Source organism: Sinohyriopsis cumingii, chromosome 1 (genome assembly GCF_028554795.1).
Source record: "Sinohyriopsis cumingii isolate HCF-2022 chromosome 1, ASM2855479v2, whole genome shotgun sequence".
Lineage (NCBI taxonomy): Eukaryota > Metazoa > Mollusca > Bivalvia > Unionida > Unionidae > Sinohyriopsis > Sinohyriopsis cumingii.
The window spans coordinates 71651274-71672899 of NC_142961.1; the positions used below are offsets into that span (position 1 = coordinate 71651274).

The window sequence follows — 21626 nt, forward strand, 5'->3', positions numbered from 1 at the left end:
TTTTTTGTATTTGTTATACGAGTAAATTATCATTTATTCCTGAAAATAAGATTTCAGTAATTTTCATTGTCATCTATGGTCATTCACTGCATCTACTTCACAGTAATTTGATTTGAAGATCATCTTGGTGGTGTTAACCATTTGGTTAGAGAATTGAATTTCAGCCCAGGAATTTCTTTGTATCTTGGGTCTTATTGCAGCCATGAATCTTGTTTGGGTCACATGTTCATGGAACCCCTGCAGATAATCTTTTTATCCCATTTGAAGCTGAAACTTTGCTGATTAGACCAAATGATCAGTGTTTTGGACTACATGAGAACTTGTCTGAGCAAATGGGAGGACCACTTGGCTTACACCTTGCCTCTCTCAACAGGATCAACTGCTGGAAATCACTCTGTACAGACCACAAAATGACTGCCTGGGGTTCCCATCTTGTACTCACTTTTCAAGAAGTGGGTTTGATCCCTTCAGGGGTGCTTCATGTATACCAGCCTTCTGGTGATGAAAGTCATAGTAAATGCCATTCATGGATGACCAGATGAGCTATCGGGTATTCTTTCTGAAAACTCAGCTGTCATCAGTTATCTCTTAACTCATTTGGCCCTGGAGTTTTTTGTAGTTTTTGCCTGAAATAAAAGTAGGAAAGACATTTTGGGAACTATTTCTGAATACATTATAATACATTGACCTTCAAGAGATTTGCCATGAGACTAATGCCTAGTTGTGTTAGAAACATCATTTTCCATTGGTTGTTTTGCTTGCACCTGTGCAGAAGGATAAGAGTTAGGTTTTGTTTTTTCCCTTTTTTTTTCGCTTAATGGACCCATCATTTTTGTATGGAGACCACTCTTTATTCCAAATACCCACCTTATCCTAGTTTTTGCAAAGGTTTACCTGTCTGTGTGCAGTTCAGACCGGTCTGCCTTAGATCTGAGACCAAAAGGTCTCAAATCCGGACACAAAACTGCATTCTGATCACGAGTGAATTTTGGGTGGAAAAAAAGCGGGTCCAAAAAATGAGATTTTTCCCTCTGTATTATGTAGTGTAACTAGAGCTTCCAGATTATTTGGTATCATTATAGAGCTATATATGTCTGCTTTTTTTGGAATTTACCACCCACTTTGCTGTATCTTAAATGACCTTGATGCTGCAGAGCTCGGAAATAGGGTACAACCTCATCACGCCTACAGGCGGGATTGGGGCTGAATGAGTTATGGCAAGGGATATCTGCATTGTTTGGGATTTTCTCATCCTCAACTTATCCACATTCAAGTCTGCCAAATCCCAGGCAGGCTCAATGTACTAACAGACACTGTATGTGGAACCAATTGATTCACACACTATGATCCACTCATCCCATGGTGTTCAGTCAGATCTGTGATTGGCTAGAATTGGCCTCTTGTGGACCTATTTGCAACAAGGTGGAACACCAAGGTTCATCTCTCCAGTTCCACATGACAAACCCAGGGCAATTGACATATGCCTTTTCCCCAACACCTCTTCCTTCTTAAGTCATTTAGAAAATGAGGGAAACAAGAATGCAAACAAATCATAGTTGTTCTCTAAAGTAGGAAGAATCAGTGAGAAATGACCTCTTGAATCTAGTGGTGGAGATTTCCAGAAAATCTTTTCTTCTTGCTTGGTGAAACAACCACTCATGCAGATTTTCAGTCTCCACCCAGAAATGTTGAACCTGCATACCTGATTGGTACTAAAGAATAGAAAGACATTTTTGCAATTAGCTAGTTGATAGAATTCCTCTGGTCAGAAGGCTTTCCACCTTGAATGCTTATGAGGAGAAAAGGAGAGTTTTCTCTTAGTGGTGCTACCAGTGATAACTCTCACATAAAAGCCACAGTAACACAAATAGCTACTTCTTCCTATTAGCGCTTTGAGTAGAAGTTGGCCATAATGATAATCAAGGTTATAGTTCTACAATTTCTGACACATTTTGCCATCATGGAAGGGAGGATGTAGGCCAGAATATAGACCTCCCTAATCTTAAGTTGATTTAGACTTGTCCCAACTAAAGTCCTTGGCCTTTTGTTCAAAATGGAACCTAACATAGTTTCTGATATGGTTGATCAGGGTACCCTTCAAACTACTGTAGAGCCTCAATGACCTGCCTTATATACATGATGTGCTTCCTGACTACAGACTCAGCAGGCAAAATCTTCGACCTTTGAGACTTGTAAGTAGACCCAGAATATTGCTTGTTTGCTTATGTTATCTCATGATGGCATCTGATTTCTTTGCCAACAACAGGCTCATGCTGATGGGAGATCAGTCTTTTGTCTCAAACCCACTATCTTCTTTGGACTCTTCTTCCCAAGGGTGTCATCATGACTGTTAGGGCATGGAAGTGTATCTGAAGCAATGCTGAGTTGATCAGTTGAGAGAACTTTATTTGTGCTTCATAGCATGTTCAGTGCAATTTTAAATGTTAAATTCCTGCTATCCTGAAATGATAACATAAACAAGGTTATCATCAGAAATCAGGGGCATTGATTTGCTGAGCCTATGTTTGCTTCCATATTTTGCTGTCATACTTCATTTTGTACATGGGAAATTCCTAGATCCACATTTTACTTTCTTCCAGTACCATACAGCTTCCAGATTTGATATTTTCTGGTAGAAATCTTTATTTTATCTTGCATGTCTTGCTTATACCATAGTTGTTTGTAGTGTTCATAATGTGTCTTTGCAATTTGTGGAATGTGTTTAATAATTCCTAGCTTTTTCTAGCCTTGGTAGGAATACACTATACTTATCAAAATGAAGCAAGATTTTTTTTAAAGTTGTATCAACTAAGCACAGTTTTAAATTGTACTTACAAAAGGATACATTGATTTTATACAAAATAGACTTAAAATTGTATTCAGACATTAAGTATTTACCTTGGGTAACTTCATGATGTGCAATATGAAAATTATGATTGTAATGTCCTGTACACTTTAATATCACGCAGTAAATTTTGTATGATTACTTGCTGTCTTGCAGAAACTGAGTCGTGCTGTGTTGGAGGCTTTTGTAAGGCTACATGAGCAGGGATTGATCTACAGGAGTGTACGTTTAGTAAACTGGTCCTGCACTCTCCGATCTGCAATCTCAGATATTGAGGTGAGGTGATATTCTACAACAGGATTTGCAAACTATGCTGACAGAGCTCATTAAAATCTTTTCACTTGGCTTATATTTGTATTCCCCACTTTCTAAATGCAGTAGTGTATATAGTGTTACCCTTTTTCACCCATTGGTATGGAGATATATACATCCCTCCAGTCATGTTTTGTGTCGAGGTTGGTTCTTAGGTAGTGTAATGAAACATCTCTGTTTCCTAATACATTGGTAAAATGTTAATGTGATGGAACACTCACAAGACTTTCAGTTCACATACGACCTAGAATACAGAAAGCGTTCTTGATTCAAACACAGAACTAAATTTTTAAAGCTTAAACGTCTGAATATTGTATGCATCTCAACAACAATAAATTAAGTGAGAATAGTTTGATCCTGGAATATAATTGTTATATTGTTGTTGTTGTGGAGTTTAACGCCATTTTTCAGCACATGATAGGCTATACATGGCGGCCAGTATTAATGGTTGAGGAAGAACCCAGGAAAACCCTGGAAAGAACCACTGACCCATGAGAAGCTACTGGCAAGCTTTCTCACATACCCACATTGGCCGAATCCGAGACTTGAACCCACACAGACAGAGGTGAGATGGCAGTGATCCATAATGGAGAGCACTTTAGATCACTTTGATATATTGTAAAAAATTTTTGAAGTATCATACCATTTTTTTGAGCTGGCTTTTATCACTTCCTCCATTCAGTTCATCTGCTCACGTAAAAAGTTTCACAAATTCAAATGATGGTGTAGTTTTTCCAATTTAACTTCATCATGTGTATCATTGACTTAACTTAAAAAACTAGTAAGCTGTTGACATAAAAATAGAAGTCTTCTTAAAAATTTCTTAGATATGTGCTCTGAGAAATGTTTGTAAAATTAGGCAGCAAATGATACAGATATTATTCTGGATGCTAATTGTATTGGATGATGTATCACTGTATGACGATGTACTATGGGAGAAAATCTATGTACTTTTTGAGGGCATGCAGTTTATATAACAAATTTTGACCATATGTTAGAAAGGTTTTACATGTTATCTTTATCTTTTATTTTGTATACATTTTAGAGAATTTTTACATCTTTGGTGTTATATATTTTCTTGTTTTACTTAATGTTTAAATTCATTTGAAAGAGTTTATCTTACTGAACCTTTGTGCAGTCCAGTTTTACATTTGTATAAGTTTACCTGTAGTTAGCACCATGTATTGTATTGAAGTGCCATAAAATGCTACTAAATACATTCAGGTGTGGGCATGCACACACATACACACACAAACACCCACTTTATTTACCTTTTATACAAAGGAATGTTGATAATTTAATAATTTCTTTGAACATTGGTAAACATGGCCTCATGACTAGATCTATTTGTTTTTTTGGATAGGGTTATAACCTTATAGTTTTATGATCAGTTATATACATCTTTCCACTTTTAATATTATTTTAAACATAAATACTTGGATTTAAGTATACTTATTGCAACAAGAAATTTTCATCTTAAATCCAGAATAGGTGACTTCTTTAAATTATTATTATTATTATTATTATTATTATTATTATTATTATTATTGAATAGGTAGATAAGAAGGAATTGATAGGCAGGACATTGCTATCAGTACCTGGATATGAGGAGAAGGTGGAGTTTGGAGTACTGGTTTTCTTTGCATACAAGCTGGAGGATTCAGGTAAAACTACCTTTAGCTGTACAATGTTCTATTACATATGCAAGTCCAGATGAGAAGCATTAATGTTCAGTTAGTTATGTTATTTCAAGTAAGGGAGATAATGACTTGGACAGATGGCTTATTGCAAGAGAAAGTGGAGGTAGTGGTCAAGAAACTAAAGTTTTTGAAGCTGTCAGTGGCACTGAAAGAAAATGGATGAGTGTTAAGGTGATATCCAATTGAGTTATGTATGTACCTGATATGAAAAACAGTACAGCAAACAAATTCTTTGGGGGATTCCTGTAAATGTGTTGATTTAAAATTGATACTTGATGAAATAAATGCAATATTTTATTTTTTGTATAGTACTTATTTTGTATATATTGATATTCAGGATAGAGACTGTGCCGAATACTGTTCCAAAATGTCCAGATATGTCCAGATATTTTTCATGTTTTTGCCTGACACCTTGATAAACATACTGGAAGCAATTTCCAGGTTGTGATCCCACAGAATCTATGTATCTGCCGAGATCATAAAACATCTTTGATACAGGATTTGAGTATTGTCTCTCATTTTGTCCTTTAAGTTTGTTAAGCAAAGAAAGGCTGAGATAATTTGTAGTCTTCTCTTACATGTCCACTTCCATGAATTTATTGCATCATGAAGGGAATAATTTTCTTTCTTTTCAATTTAAATTTGTTTATTCTTTAGTCAGGTTTGTCTGATGTTTTTTAAGAATAATATTTTGAAGTCGTTTAAGATGATTGACTCAGTTTGTCAAGCCAGCTCACACTTAGAATGTCTTTAGGCATAGTTTCAGTTTTTTATTCTTTCAGATGAGGAGGTGGTGGTAGCCACCACACGTATAGAGACAATGTTGGGAGATACAGCTGTGGCAATTCATCCAGATGACGAGAGGTATAAACACCTCCATGGCAAGTTTGTAAGACACCCCTTTGTTGACAGGAGGATGCCAGTTGTCTGTGATGATTTTGTAGACAAGAACTTTGGAACAGGTACTTCTGTTATTCTGCTTTATATAGCCCCATCTTCTAGCAGAGTCACTGGAGTCAGCCTGTCCATCCATTTGTCTATTGTACATTTGTGTGCTGTTCATGTCTCCTAAATTGTTATATCTTCATGAAATATGATTAGTTCGTACATCATGACTTGAATGTCTATTGCATACAATAATAGGCTTCGTCAGAGGAGTACCACTCCTTGAGCCCACATTAGTGGCGAGTGCAAGCAGTCTCATTTCTGGTGGCACCAGCAGTGGAATATGCATCAGCACCAACAGTTAAGGTTTGGTTTAGAGTTTTTAATTAGTGTATATTTCCTAAATCCTTGATAAATTCTCATCATACTTGGCATGAATGATTATGAAGCTTGACAGTTCAATGTGATATGTGCTCACTCTTTCTTTGACCCTTGGTAAAGGTCACAGTTGAAAATATATGTTGTTAAGGTTTAGGTTTGTTTCCTTTGTAATTTGTAAACCACCTGATGGAGTTTGGTTGTTTTGAGGATGGATCATGATGAAGTTAAGACAATTCATTATGCAACATGCTTACTCCTTTGATTATGAGGTCAAGGTCACAGTTGCAGAAAAATTGCATTAATATTTTAGTTAGAGTTGTTCCATTTGTTTATTTTTCTTAAACACTTTACTAGATTTTTTTTCATACTTGGGTGGATTCATGATGACATTATGACAATTCACTCAACCTTTTGCTTTACACCAGTGGGTTGAATATGCAGGCACTAGCCTTCTAGTTTGGTTACCTTCTCATTTAAAAAATTTGTTTACTATGTGAAACTTTCATATGTATTCATATCTCTGCACCTTTAGAGATATGATTATGAAACTTTGTTTGCATGTGTATGAATAGACAGTTGCATACAAAAATGAAGTTTTTCTGCTAAGTACTTTTTGAGTTATCTGCACATCTTTATGTGTGCCATAAGACTGAGAGTATTATGATGTTTTCTGTTACCAATTTCATTTCTGCACAATAACTCATGTTGTCCAACATCAGCAGTTAACAAATTTTATGGATGGCTTGCACTTGGGTCAAGGTTGCTGTGACTGAAAAAAGAAAAAATGGTTTCCTCACGATAACATTAGTTCTACATTATATACCTTGACCAAATTTGCACATGGGGTAAGGAAAGAGCCAATTGATAACGGGTCAAAAGGTAAAAGGTAAATGTCACTATGATGAGAAGAAAAATGGTTCCTGCATGTGGGTAACATACATGTAGGAAAGTAGCCTATTGATTTTGGGGTCAGCACTTCAGAGATCAAGGTCACTCTTGTTGAAGAAGAAAAAATGAATTATGCATAATAGCATTAGTTCTATACTTGGCTTGTGAGGGGCTTTCACTTAATGTATGGGAAGTGGCCCATTGATCTTATGGTGAAAAGGTCAGTGTCACAGGCTCACAAAAGAAATACTTTATTGAAATGTGTCTTGCAATTAGTTTTCCATAACCTCTTGCACTTGGACACATCTTGTTTCAGACTATTTTATTCAACTTCTGTAATCCAGCTTTTGCTGTCATTTGGTGTTATAAATGTAAACAGTTCATTGAAATTTGTTCCGAATAAGTCTAGATATCATACCACAATGTTTAGATATTTTAACAGTTTGTGTCTTATTACAAAGATTAAGGTGGACGTATTTTTCTGATATTATTAATACATATATAAAGATGATCTGTGATAAGACATAGTTAGAATTCTGTAAATTCATAAACATCAGTATGTGAAGGTTACCACTATTTTGAAAGGGTGAGGGGGTGTAATTTGAAGGCTTTGAACTTGCAAATGTGTACTACACCTGAATTTTGTCAGTTCGACTGAATCTCATTCAGATAGTAATATTCACACATTTTCAGAATGCAAAGGCCCTACATGAGTATTTGATGAATCTTGAACACCTATCGATGATTTATAGATATTTTATAGTGATTTTATATTTTCTGTAAAAGCAAGATTTATGAATATGAATGCACACCTGAAGTGAAAGACTGACCCAAATCTACACAGAGTTACTTGGACTGATGTCATGTTATATGAAATACAAGACTTTTTTGTCTTTATATATTTATGGAAGTTATGATTTGTGACAGATGAACTGTATTTGGTCTGAAAGTGAGAAATCCTGGCAGTTTGGAGAAATTATGTGACATGACAGGTTTATCCAGATAAAATGCTGCCTGCATTTCATTGATGATATAGATAAATAATCTGCTTAACAAGATCTGTTTTAGGCTTTTGCTACATTAATCTAGTGCAGTCAAAGTCAAAGCACGTTTTTACTCATATTTATTTCATCAAAAGAACATATAACATGGGGCTTTGGGTTCCTGATTGGTCTAAGGTGCTCACCTTTACAGATTACTGATTCTCACATCTGTCTGCATGGGTTCGAGTCTCAGGCTTGGCCAGTGTTTGTATGTAAGAAAGCTTGCCAGTAGTTTCCTGTATGTTATTGGTTCTTCATCAAGGTTTTCCCGGCTTCTTCCTCCACCATATATACTGGCTATCATGTATGGCCTATCATGTGCTGAAAAATGGCACAAAGCCAACATCAAAATAACATAAAACCATGTATATTTGAGTTTTCTAACACCAGTGGAAATATTGTTACCCACATGTGGCTTTCCCAAGAAATATGAGGTAACATAGTATTTGTTCCAGTCTTGATTTGTAATGGATCAAAAGCACCACACATATTATTCTTTAAATGCTTTATTTTAAAAATAATTTTGAATACAGTGCATTTTACCTTTAACTTAACTTTTGATTTACCTGTATAATCACCTGTATGAGACTAATATTGTTCATGAGCATATTTTCAAACATGAATTGGTCTTTATAATCGTACCAAATAAAAAATTTACAGGTTGTTGAAAATTTGTTACCTGCATTTGTTCAACATCTTGAAAGTTACTTAGTTTTGGATGAGTCTTCCAAGGTTTCATTTACCAATTTTGATCTTGATTATATTCACATTCAATAAATAAGTACCTGTTTGGGGAGTAATTCAATAAATAAGTACCTGTTTGGGGAGTAATTCAATAAATAAGTACCTGTTTGGGGAGTAATTCAATAAATAAGTACCTGTTTGGGGAGTAATTCAATAAATAAGTACCTGTTTGGGGAGTAATTCAATAAATAAGTACCTGTTCGGGGAGTAATTCAATAAATAAGTACCTGTTTGGGGAGTAATTAAATAAGTAAGTACCTGTTTGGGGAGTAATTCAATAAGAATAAATGGGATCCACACCTGTCTCCACATTATAAGCAGATCCATGTTACCCATGCATGCTGCAATGAGGGAGCAGTGTAATTGGTCAAATTTTGTTGTATCTTAGCTACTTAATTTATTTCACTTTTAACTTTTGGTTCATGGAAAAATATACTTTTATATTTTAGAAAATTTACTTGGTATGTTAAGTATTTGAACCATTATTTGCCATTTTAATTGTTTAGTTAGCTTTTTGTGATAGCTTAATTTAGTTATGAATATTGCGCTTTTATGTACTATCAGGACTTAGCCTTGTTTGAACATCCATCAGTATAATATTACCTCACTTGTAATGCAGGTTACTTTAGTGCCTCCCGTGGGCATGTTATCAAGAAGGAGAACAGGATAATTTGGATGACTTGTCATCAGATTGGATTTACTTATAAGTCAAAATCTGTAGGAGTTGGATAGCTTGTTTTAAATGTAGACTTACTTTTGTGGGGTAGTTTTATTTCATAATAATAAGGTTTATTGTTGCTTGTTAATTATTATATCCTTGTATAAATCAATGCATTGTAACTATTATGGATGTTTAATTGTATTCGCTGTTTAGGTGCTGTTAAGATCACTCCAGCTCATGATGTAAATGATTATGAGGTTGGTATGAGACACAATTTGCCCTTCATCAACATCATGACAGATGATGGAAACATCACAGATGAATGTGGTCAGTTTGCAGTGAGTACATATAGACTTCCTTGAAAGTAATAAAGTTTTTTCGGTTAATTTGATTTCAGTAATTTTATCTGTAATTATCAGGGATCATTCCTATACATAAAACTGGGAATTCCCCCCCATCACCAATCCATGGAAATATTGAATGGTAATATCATGGACTTAACATACTTCCACTTCCTTGTAATGTGAAGTCTTAAAAGTGTTATGCATGCTAAAATTGATTCCTTGATAGCTTGTTAAGGGCACATAATAACCTTAAATAGTCCAACCTCGATTTTAATAGTTAATTCAAATTTAGAATATTGGTTTGTCACCATCTGAAAGTTACTTCTTAGGTTGATGCAATTCATATTAAAGTAAACCCCAATCAGCAGCATTGCTTTGATGTCACTGTACAAGGTCAGATTAATAGAAGCTTTACTGAATTGGGTAGTTATCCGAAACTTTTTATCACCAGTTTTGCATATCATTGGACATGGTGTACTACTCTTATTTTTCTTTCTGGCAAGATTTATATTAGTCACATACATCTGATTATAAGTTACAGAACCAGCCTATGTTGTGATTTATCCCAACCTCGCTCGCTGGCCCTGTTCTTGAAGCGGAATCTCTTATGGGTTTTGACATGGTTTGAACTTTAGTCCATCCTGTCCCATTGAAGAAACTACCATACAAGATGTTCTTCCAAATAAATTTGGCTTTGGCACTCAGAACAAGTGAGCTTGCTCAGTCTGCAGATTCATGGATTACAGGACATGTGTCAGATGAATCAACTAACCTTGGATAGAGGAATTGGTAGTAAATCCATAATCAATCAGTTAGTGATTTTGTTCATGTCTAGTCAGCATAGCTGTTCAAGAGGCCACACAAATATCCTCCATTTTGTGCCTTTTTTTTTAAAGATTGAGCTGTAGAAGAGGGATGATTTAAGCCCAATTTCTCTTACTGACAGCCTCTTTCCTGCAGAAAACGATGCTATGCTCATCTATTTCGGACATGTCATTGGGAAGAAGACTTAAACATTTCACCAGTGTGGGAGAGATCCTGCCCAGAGGACATGTGAGTCTCAGAAGTCATCTTGAATGGCTCAAATCATGTTGCACTTCCATCATCTGCCATCAGGGAATCCCTTGCCACAGATGCCACAAAAACCCATGCAGGGCAGATGTCCTGAAGCAGGAAAACAGGCTCTCGCTGCAAGAAAAGGGTACTAGAGATCATTCACAACACAAACTCACCAAGCGTTTTCTCCAGAGTTTTCTTTGTCCCCAAGGCCTATTGCAAACTTGGACCAGTCCTCAACCAAAGCTCTCTCAACCAACACAGCTGAGTACACTATTTCAGATAGAAACCCCAAAGTAGGTGCTCGGTGCCAATCAGGGTGGCAGATTTTGCAGTTTGCTTAGACCTTAACGATGGATAATTTCATATTTCAAGGCACAAATCTTCCTGGTAGTGTATGCGGTTTATTTTCAGGGACACCATGTACCAGTTCAGGACTTAACCTTTTGGTCAGTATATCAGTATCTGGGTGTTAGCCAAGGTCATGGATTGTATTTGTTCATGCTTTAGACAGCATTATTCAAAAGCACAAGGTGAGCAGTCTCTTGTACAAAGATATGAAATCTCTTCTTTCTTCCTTTGCATCGGATTTCTTATCAATAAGGACAAATTTGATCTCATCCTGTCTGTGCACTTTTGGGCAACGAGTCTGTAACTTTTCTAAATTGAAGTTGATTTCCTCAGGAATGGATCTTATAGATCATCTCCTTGGTATCTTCCATCAGAAGTATTAAATTTCAGTCCAAGATGGGTCTTCTCAGTGCAGCGGTGGATCTTTCTGTTTTGGACCGCTTTTTCTTGAGACCCTTATAGATGATTGTTCTGTCTCATTGGCAGTTGAAACTTTGTTAACTAGGCTTAATGATCAAAGTTTTGGATTACATGATCATTCATCCCACTAAATGGGAGGACCTTTCATGGCTTAAGATAGACATTCTTTTCAGGATTCGTCACCAGAATTTATGGTGTGCACAACTGGTTGGGGTGCCCATCTCCTGCCTTCTTTCCAAGAAGTGAGTTTGGTTTTATTCTTCAGCCTCCTGGAAATGGAAGTTACAGTGAATGCCTTTTTGGTCATGGAAGGAGACATAACTTAGAAGGTCATTCTGATTTCCAACAACTTTCCCAGATCATTGCCTGTGGGTTTGTGATTTTCTCAGGTTGTATCATCATCAACAAATTCACATTGAAGTCATCTGCATCCGAGACAGGCTTATCATCCTAGCAAACTTTTTGTCCAAATGGAATCATTCAGTTCGCACAGAATGGTCCATTTACTATTGTGGGGCTCTTTACAAAAAGGTGGAATCGAAAGCCCCTAATCTTTACTTCCCCATTCTCAGATCTGAAAATCTACGTGGTTGATACCTTTTCACTGAATTGAAAGTCTTTATGCATACACCGGAGCCCCGAGTGGCCGAGTGGTCTAAAGCGCTCTCCATTACGGATCACTGCCATCTACCTCTTTCTGCGTGGGTTCGAGTCTAGGATTCGGCCAATGTGGGTATGTGAGAAAGCTTGCCAGTAGCTTCACGTGGGTCAGTGGTTCTTCCCGGGGTTTTCCCAGATTCTTCCTCCACCATTAATACTGGCTGCCATGCATAGCCTATCGTGTGCTAAAAAATGGCGTTAAACCCCACAACAACAACAACAGTATGCATACACCTTCCCCCAATTCATTGGATTCTCAAGGTCATTCAAAAAGCTAGGGAATCCAAGTGCAGACTCTTATCAGTCAAGCACAAAGAAAGAACAGTTTCTGCAAACAGATGGTGGTTAAAATTGCTCAGTCTAGAAAGCCCATGTTTGAAAAACATTTTTTGGGGAAGTTGTGAATCTTCTTTGATTGGTGTGAGCAGAGAAAGAGTTTAAACGCCTGAGTACCACAAATAGCTAACTTACATCTTTTACTTTTTGAGGAGAAGTTAGCCATGATTACAGTCAAGGCTATCATTCCATAATTTCTGAAAGATGTCATCACGAAAGGAGAGATACAGGCCAGAGCTTGGACCTCTCTAATCTTCTTGCCATTTTCAATTTGTTCAACTGAAATCTTTGACCCCTTTGTCCAGAATGGAATCTACCTAGGGAATGATGCAAGACCAGATGAGTTTCTTGTGCTTATGAGGTTAAAGCAGTTGCTGCTGATTTGTATTCCATCCAAAGTGAACCCTGATGATCCCTGATTGAGATTGTGTAAGCTGTAATGGAAGTGTGATACAAAATTCTCCATTCTCCTTTGCCTGTACATTACATGAGACTTGAACCTGCTTCTCATAAATTAGGAGACCAGAGCCAAGACTGACTCTAGATAAGGGGTATACAACTCCCTCCACCTCTTTTGAAGTCTGATGAAAGTTATGATTGGTTCAAGTATTAAAAGCTGAAACCAAGTTTTGGAACAAACTGTTTCTTCAATGATATTTACATGATTATAATATGGGCACTTTCTTCCAAGCACTCCCTTGCAAGTATTAATTGAAAAATGAGTCTTTGCTGCCAATCCCCAGTATCCAAGGGGAGACAACTATCAGATTTGTGTCTCAGGAAGCATTGTTTTAGTATTTTTATTGTTCAAACAAGCCATAAAGATGTGGCTTATGCCATTTTTATTTAGTGGAAGGAGATGGCTTTTAAGTATATTTTGACCTGATAAGTGTGATTGACAAAATGTTTTACCCCAAAAATTGCTTTCCAATACATATTGCTGAATCTGAAACTCTAGTGTGTATGTGTTTGTTTCTCTCAGAAATGCAACTTGAAGCATTCCATCTTTGTGTTCAAATAAATCACAGTCTTTTATTATTTCTCACAGGGAATGAAGAGATTTGAAGCTAGAAAATCTGTATTGGAAGCTTTGAAAGCAAAAGGACTTTACCATGAAACTAAAGATAATCCTATGGTTGTTCCTATGTGCAGGTAAAGTTACTTTGATGTCTTGTATTGTATGTATTCATTAACAGAAAGCATGACATAGACATTGAAGAGATTGGCATAATTTTTACAGTAATTATTTTTCTGTAGATGGGGTGGGGCTGGGGTTTTATCATAGAATACATATCAGGTGAGACGATGTTCTGTGGAACCCACATGCTTATTTTCTTCATTCCACATAATGTACAAAATGGACATCTTGTCATCACAGAAAAAAGAATAATACCAGACTAGGGAAACACACTTTAAGTGCCCATATTATTCACACAAATGATGAATGGTGAAATGAATGTGGTTCACTTTCTTGATTAAAAGTGTAATCATGATTGGTCAGTCACTCATATACATATAGGCTAATGTGATTAACAAGAGGAATATTAAACCTGACATCTACTAGTACATGTTTCTTCAAAGAATGGACAAGAAAAAAAAAAAAAACTAAACTAAATCTTATTCTCATTCCTAGTGTGTATGCCTTCTTTAGTAAACCCTTGTAAAGAGGTGGGGGTATATTGTAATCCTTGCATCAGTCCTTATGTCCATCTGTCAGTCTATAAAGCTTATTATATGGCACTTGTTAGTACAACTAGTCCCACATTTTTAGTTCTGCTGATAATAGACCAGACGATCTTTTATTTTTTGGATGACCCATTGTCCATCGTCCATTCATTCCTTAGTATAAGTTTGTTAATGATATTTCTTCTGAACATCTTAGAGGGTTGCAGTAAAACTTTATGCACACATTCATCTCATGATTCAATTGAATTTAAATGAAAATGGTGCCGCTCAGACATCTAATTTACCCAGCATGATGACTAATTGGATAAAATTGTTATCACTAATACATCAGGATGGAGAGTGATATCAGCATAGGATTCTTTGCCATGACAACCATCTTGAAACTCTTATTGCTACTGCCCAAGTGGTCTAAAGTGCTCTCCGTTACTTATCACTGCCGTCTCACCTCTGTCTGCGTGGGTTCAAGTCTTGGATTTGGCTAATGTGGGTATGTGAGAAAGCTTACCAGTAGCTTCTCGAGGGTTGGTGGTTCTTTCCGAGGATTTCCCGGGTTCTTCCTCCACCATTAATACTGGCCGCCATGTATAGCCTATCATGTGTTGAAAAATGGCGTTAAACCCTACAACAACAACAACATTATTGCTACTGCATCAAATGGAAAGTCATTTGGGGTTTTCACCAGAAGACTACTTATTGTGTCTCGTTCATCCTAAACGAAAATTATACCAATTTGACATTCAAATTCTGTTTTTGCTACTCCTGAATGGATAGTCCTGTCACCATGGAGTTCTAAGCAAAAGACTTCCTATGATATCTTGCTGGTTGCCATTCCTCCTGAATGGATGGTCATATCAACATGGGGTTTTCACCATCTTGAAAATCTTAAAAAGCTTGTTATTGCTGAAGAATATCATGGTTTCAACACTTGACAGGAAGAAATGGTCTTATCTTGAATTCCTGGAAATTCTTTTTGCCCAGCAGAGCGTATGTCCCTTTGACAGACATTTGTTTATAGATTACCATGAAACATATATCCATCACTTGAAGATAGGCAGTGCAACAAATAACTTTGCTCCTGCGAATTTTAGCTACTGGATAAAGACTAGGAGAACTTTTAGGATTGTCCATTGTTTGTTGTCTGTCCATTAGCACAAGTGTGTTCACTATATCACTTAAAGACTTCTTATGAGGTCCAGTTGGTCCTTAAAACATTAGCATTAATCAATGGTAGCCATCTTGAAAATCTTGTTATCACTACTACTCTTGAAGGTATGGTCATAACATTAGTGATTTTCACTTAAATACTTCTCACTGGATGTAGTTGTTCTTTATTTAAAATGATGCAAATGTATGCTCTTAAAACTTGAAAAATCTTGTAATGGCTGATTTTGTATATGGATGGTCATGCCAACATGGAATAAAACTCCACACATTTGATCTTAGAGTCCAGTCAAAAGTAATTGCTTGCATTTGAATTTTTCATGGAGCTTATGAACACTGTAATTTGTATATATACAAGTAAATCTTGACCAGACTTTGTATATAATTGCATTGCAATGTACAAGTTGATAGACAGCAGTCTGACATTGACTTTTAGATCAAAGGTCTTGAGTTGGGTTTTTTTTATTTTTATAGCTGTACTGGCTTGTGAGGGTAATAACACCAACAAGTATGAATGCATTTATTTCAAATCCAGTTTATTGTTGATATGTGATGAATACCTTGAATGCTGCCACTTAAATATATGTTTCCAAACAAATATTAATTATTATTAAAGGTCAGTGGCCATGACAGAAAATTGGACCTGCACTCACGTGTATCTTGTGAACATGTCAACTTTGACATGTAAAAAAATTATTTTGGTTACCAAACTTGCTATGTTGAAGTTTCTGAAAAATATCATATAGTTTCAGTACTCAGCAGTTAAAAAGAAGAAACATTCTTGTCTTGGATTCCTGGAAATTCTATTAGTCAGTAGAGTGTCATTCCTTTTGAGGGACTCTTGTTGTAAGAGTTATTGCTCTTTTAGTCTTGTAGTTTTATGCAGTGTATGACACAGTCTCATTAGCACATCTAGTTCTATATGTTTTGATTGAATGCCACGAAATTTCCGAAATATTAGGGTCATTACATGAATATGTGCATATTAATAAATCACATTCCTCCCAGAATTTTTGGTAAGAGTTATTGCCCTTTATGGCTTGTAAATTATTTTGCAATCTATGACACACTCAGTAGTGCAATTTTTGATAGATTGCCATGAAACTTGTTGATGTTATTGTTTACTCCTCAATATGTGCATATCAACAAATTACATTTTTTTTGTTGCCTTTTTGTACTGTAAGTTAATACAGTTTACAGTGCAGTTTTGTTAGTGCAACTGTTCCACATTTTGTCTTGCAGTTCATTTTTTTAAGGATCTCACCAGAACTTGGTACATATTATAAGCTTCATATAAAGATGTGCATAGTGACAAATCTTTGTGGTCATGTGATTTTTGTAAGAGTTTTTGCCCTTTCTTTAGTTTGAATTAGATGTCGTATATGACTGAATTTTGTGAATGCAACTACTCATCATTTTTGTGTGGATTGCTATCAGACTTAGTACATAGTATGGCCATCCTCAGAAGATATGCATGTTGAGAAATTGTTGTACTGGCACAAATTTGAGAAGAACAGTGTGCCTTTTTAACTATCCTTCAAGGGGTGGTGGTCAGATATGGGAGAGATGGTGTATATTTGTGTACAATGTGCTTTCCATTCCTCTTGTTTAAAGATATTTAATGGCAGTAAAACTTATGATATAAATTAGCTTAATGGTAAGTAATAGTCTAATAATTCTGAGGCATATTTATGAGAGAATTTCAATGTAGATTTATCAGTTCAGATTTCCAAAGCAAAGTAAATATTAAAAATAAGAACAAGTTTTTATTTTTACAGATTGTTCTTCATTGGATTACATAGCTGATACGTTTAAACTGTTTGTAAATGTCATGTAGTAAAATCTTGAGAACTTATCTCGTGCTGAAGTGTACAAATATCTGATGTTCACCTACAGCCATAATAGTATAATAAATGCACTGTCCATCAGATATCTATGTCAGCAACACCACTCAGGTAAAGAAATATTTTCAGTGAAATTATATTTCTGGGTTATCAGTTTTCATGGTTTAAAAGAATGACATTCCCATTGGTATTTAAATTAACATATTGGGGCAAAGGGTTGTATTGTTTGGACAGACGGATCATTGTTTGTTGGACATATAGGGTTAAACAGCCAATCACTACAACGTGCCTGTATGGTGCTAATAAAAAAATAAGTTTTAAAAGGATAAAGAATTAACAAAACAAAACTTTGGGTACAAAAACACTTCCAAATGTAAATATGTAGTACAAGAAGGTAAAAGGTACAGATTTTGCTTCTCGGTAAAAGGTATATAAAATAACAATAATAGTAACAGATATAAAATCTTAAAATATAGGGCCATCATTGCATTTGTGGTTTGTAGCAGCCACAAAATCCAAGAAAATAGGTACCTTACAAAATTGGTATCCCAGGGATAAAAGTGAATTTACAGCTGTCAAAGTTCAAATAGAATGTGGTTGGTTTGCACACAAAAAATGTATAATACAATTCATGGCTATTTCTAATCTACAGCCGTTCCAAAGATGTAATAGAACCTCTCTTGAAACCACAGTGGTATGTTGATGTCAAAGATATGTCGGCCAAGGCTGTAGAGGTAAGCTCTGTGATAGGATGTTGATGCTTGCAGTTCATGTAATTATTATTAGCTTCAGGTAGGTTTTGATTTAGAATGTTGTTGCAGGTTTACTGCTATACATGGCCACCGGTATAACTGGTGAAGGATGAACCTGGGAAAACCCCACTAACAACCACTGACCCATGGGGAACTACTGGCAAACTTTTTCACATACCCACGTTGGCCAAACCTAAGACTTGAACCTATGTGGACAGAATTGAGATGGCAGCAATCAGTAAAGGCAAGGCACACAGGGTCCCATGAATTTAGAATGTAGAATTTCATAGAGAGATGTAACTTCGCTTTTCTTATAAAGTTTTAAGTTGAGTTGACTCCCTTGCCTAATGTTATGGCCAGAGAAACAAAACAGAACATTGAGAAAACAGTTTGTAGCAACTCTGTCACAGATATGAATTGGATTCTAAAATAAACTTATTTGTATTTTATTTGGTAAATGTTCTAGAAGTTAATTATTAATTTAAGAACTATGCCTCTTTCCTAATAAATGACTTGATCATTCATATCCAGAAATTTACATTGAACAGGGTGTCAGGTTCCTATTATATTTTTATTATTTTTACTCTTATTTTTTCCTGTAAATGTAGGGATTTTTGTATTTTCCATTTTTGCCAGTATGCAAATATTCCTATAAATTGTTGGATTTCAAATCTTAATTTCGATTAAAATTTTAAAATTGGCTAAAATACTTTGTTTGCCTTATAAAAAGTAATTGAAATTCAAAAAAAAGATTTGTTCCATTTAAACAATGTACTATTTTCTATATAATTCTTTTTTATATGCATCTTCTTGTACATGTATCTTACATACAGAGTACTAACACTTGATACCGTTATATTCAAGAGTACATTGCAGTTCAGAAAATTTATCCAACCCTGTACCTTTATATCTTTTCTGAGATTTTAACCTCTTTACTATTTATATTCGATATTGACCCCCAAAAAAAACTGAATTTGAAGTTGAAGGTACAGATAAGACACATAAGCAGTCTTGTTTGTATGTATATCTGGCAGAAAGATCAACACCTGATTTATTTGATTGAAATGTAGTCAGGTTTCCTTTACTGTCAATCCTACCTGTGGATCGGCTTGAGTCAGCTACCATAGTGTATTCTTCAGCTTGCTCCACTTGCCTCGGCACTGGATGACATATTCAAGTCACTGTGCCATAAAGACCAAACCAAACTAAAGATTTTAATGGCCTAGGCCTTCATTGTTATTCCTAATTTAGTTGATAAAACAGTTCTGAATTTTTACTTTTTGAAGTTCTTTATAATTATAGTTTGCCCATTGTGCATAAAATCCTTGTACAGATTGAAGCTATTATATTATCTCATGGATATTTGCTTGAAATGTGTGAATAACGGATGTATTTTGAGTGGGTGAAAATCACTAAGTCTTTCTTACACGAGATGAATTACATCTGTTATTCACTTGTAGCAAGCAAATTTTCTTTTTAATTTAGGCTCAACATATTGGCTACCAAGAAGTACTGTATAAAAGATTAAGGAAGCAGATTTCCTACTAGATCCCACACAAAATCAGTGTTTTACTGTTGTTTTTTTTGTTGTTGTGATTTTTCACACCAAAAAGATAAACGGTAGGATAATTCTCCTTCCCAATTCAAACTAAACTAACACATGAAGACAAAAATAATTTGCACCTTGTTGGTGTTGAACTCTAGTCATCTTTAATGGGAGATAATTCTCTTTCCCAGTTTCAGACTAAACTAACACAAAACTAGTCATCTTTAATGGGAGGTGACAATATTTACTACTCAACTGCGTAAGCATAAAAGAATAATTTTGAATTTCATGGTAGTGCTCTTCATGTCTAGTGATGACCAGTGAAAAAAATTATATTTTATTTCACTCCAGTGAAACATCAAGATTATTTCTCTCAGAAAATCCAGTAATTCACAGCCTTGCAATAAATAAACGTATCTAATACTTCTTTGCATAACTTTCAAGAAGGCTTTAATTAGACATATTCCCTGAACTTCTCTAGTTTCAAGCATTTCATAAGAAGCAAATTTAAGTTGGTTTTTTTTAGGTATTTGTTAGATTTGTATTAGTGTCACTTTTGGACAGGTTTCATTTAGAGATACACATTATGTGAAATAACAGCACATAAAAGGGACTTGTAACTGATAACATATATAACGCAGGAAACAAACATTCATATGCCTAAATTATTTTAAAAATATAGATCTCAAAGCTTTTTAAATTAACATTTCAGATTAAACTGACTTCTGTCAACAGGCTGATGTTTCAGTGACATAGACTATGAGAATTTGTGTCTAAAATTAGTGAAAGCAGTTATTTTTATTTTTCATTCAAAATGATTTAAAATGTGTACTTTCAATGGGCATACTTGTTACTGTAGATAGATTTTATTTCAGACATGCATTGATAAAACTAAGAACAGAATATTGTCAGTATAAGAAATAAAAATTCCCATAAGTATTTTACATCCTTCTGTGGAAATGCTTCATTGAGAATTTTGAATATTCAAGAACTATGGGAGAAAAAAATGTATTTAGCATACAGTGGACAAATTTTATGTTAATTTTACATAACCTTGTAAAAAAAATTTGTTTAGAATCATTAGAAAGATTGGAAATTGATGTTTTGATACAAATTTAATATGAATAGTTTCAGATTTTAGTGTTCATCGAGTTGAAATTAATTCATTTTAAGATTTTTCCCCCATCACTTTGAAAATAATTACTGAAATTGATATACAAGTAAGTTTGTTACTTAAAAGATTTGATCATGATTGTAATAGTGATCTTGATTTAAAATTTGTAAACTTGAATTTTGTATTCACTTTAGTGGAAGAAAATGTAAGTTTTGATCTTATTTAAACAAGCTTGTCATTTTAAATGTAACAAATAGTTCACATATGAAAAAGTTAAAAAAAATGTGTACTTTTTTTTTAGGAAACTCCCATTTTGAAAATCTGAACTTTACATTGAACCATTAAATATGGGTAGATAATAGTCCATTTTGGGATTTTTGGAATAAGGCTGAATAACTGAAGCGCAATCTTATGTCTTTAACTTTCTCGTTCAGTTTGAATTATGTTTTCAGCTGTAATTTGTTCATAACTTTTCAGTAATGAATATCTGAAGTATCATTTATCAAATAATCCCTAAATTGATTACTCTTTGGAAAGCTCTTGTGTTTTAAAATATAGTGCAATGGCACCATTTAGGAAATCTGTTCTGTTGTCAAGCATTTGCATGATGAAAATTATTAGCTGTAAATTTATTTGTTTCGTATATATGAATGTACTGTTGCAGTAGTAAACCTTTAAAACTGGTTGGTTTAAGGCAAGAAGGGTGGCTAATTTCACAGTTGATATTAAAGAATCTTGTGCTTGAAGTCCTGGATGATTAGGTTTTCCATTGTGCTGGTTGTGGAGAAGTACTCTTGTTATATTTTAAAACAAGTCAGGCAGGTGCTAATTTTCATGCTTTAATCACTTTATCTACCTTCATCTGTGTGTACTGAATGCTTAAATTTTCCTCTCATC

The 21626-nt window shown here is 35.0% G+C and overlaps 1 protein-coding gene across 2 annotated transcripts in view; it reads left to right on the top strand.

Annotated features, from left to right (window-relative positions):
- LOC149807097 (valine--tRNA ligase-like) overlaps window positions 1-21626 on the top strand; it is a 90571-nt gene that overhangs the window by 34639 nt on the left and 34306 nt on the right. For both annotated transcript variants that reach the window (XM_089961934.1, XM_089961942.1), the window contains exons 7-12: window positions 3002-3121; window positions 4713-4821; window positions 5640-5819; window positions 9673-9797; window positions 13675-13778; window positions 17970-18051. In XM_089961934.1, coding sequence (XP_089818060.1) covers window positions 3002-3121; window positions 4713-4821; window positions 5640-5819; window positions 9673-9797; window positions 13675-13778; window positions 17970-18051 — 720 coding nt within the window. The remainder of the gene's footprint in view (window positions 1-3001; window positions 3122-4712; window positions 4822-5639; window positions 5820-9672; window positions 9798-13674; window positions 13779-17969; window positions 18052-21626) is intronic.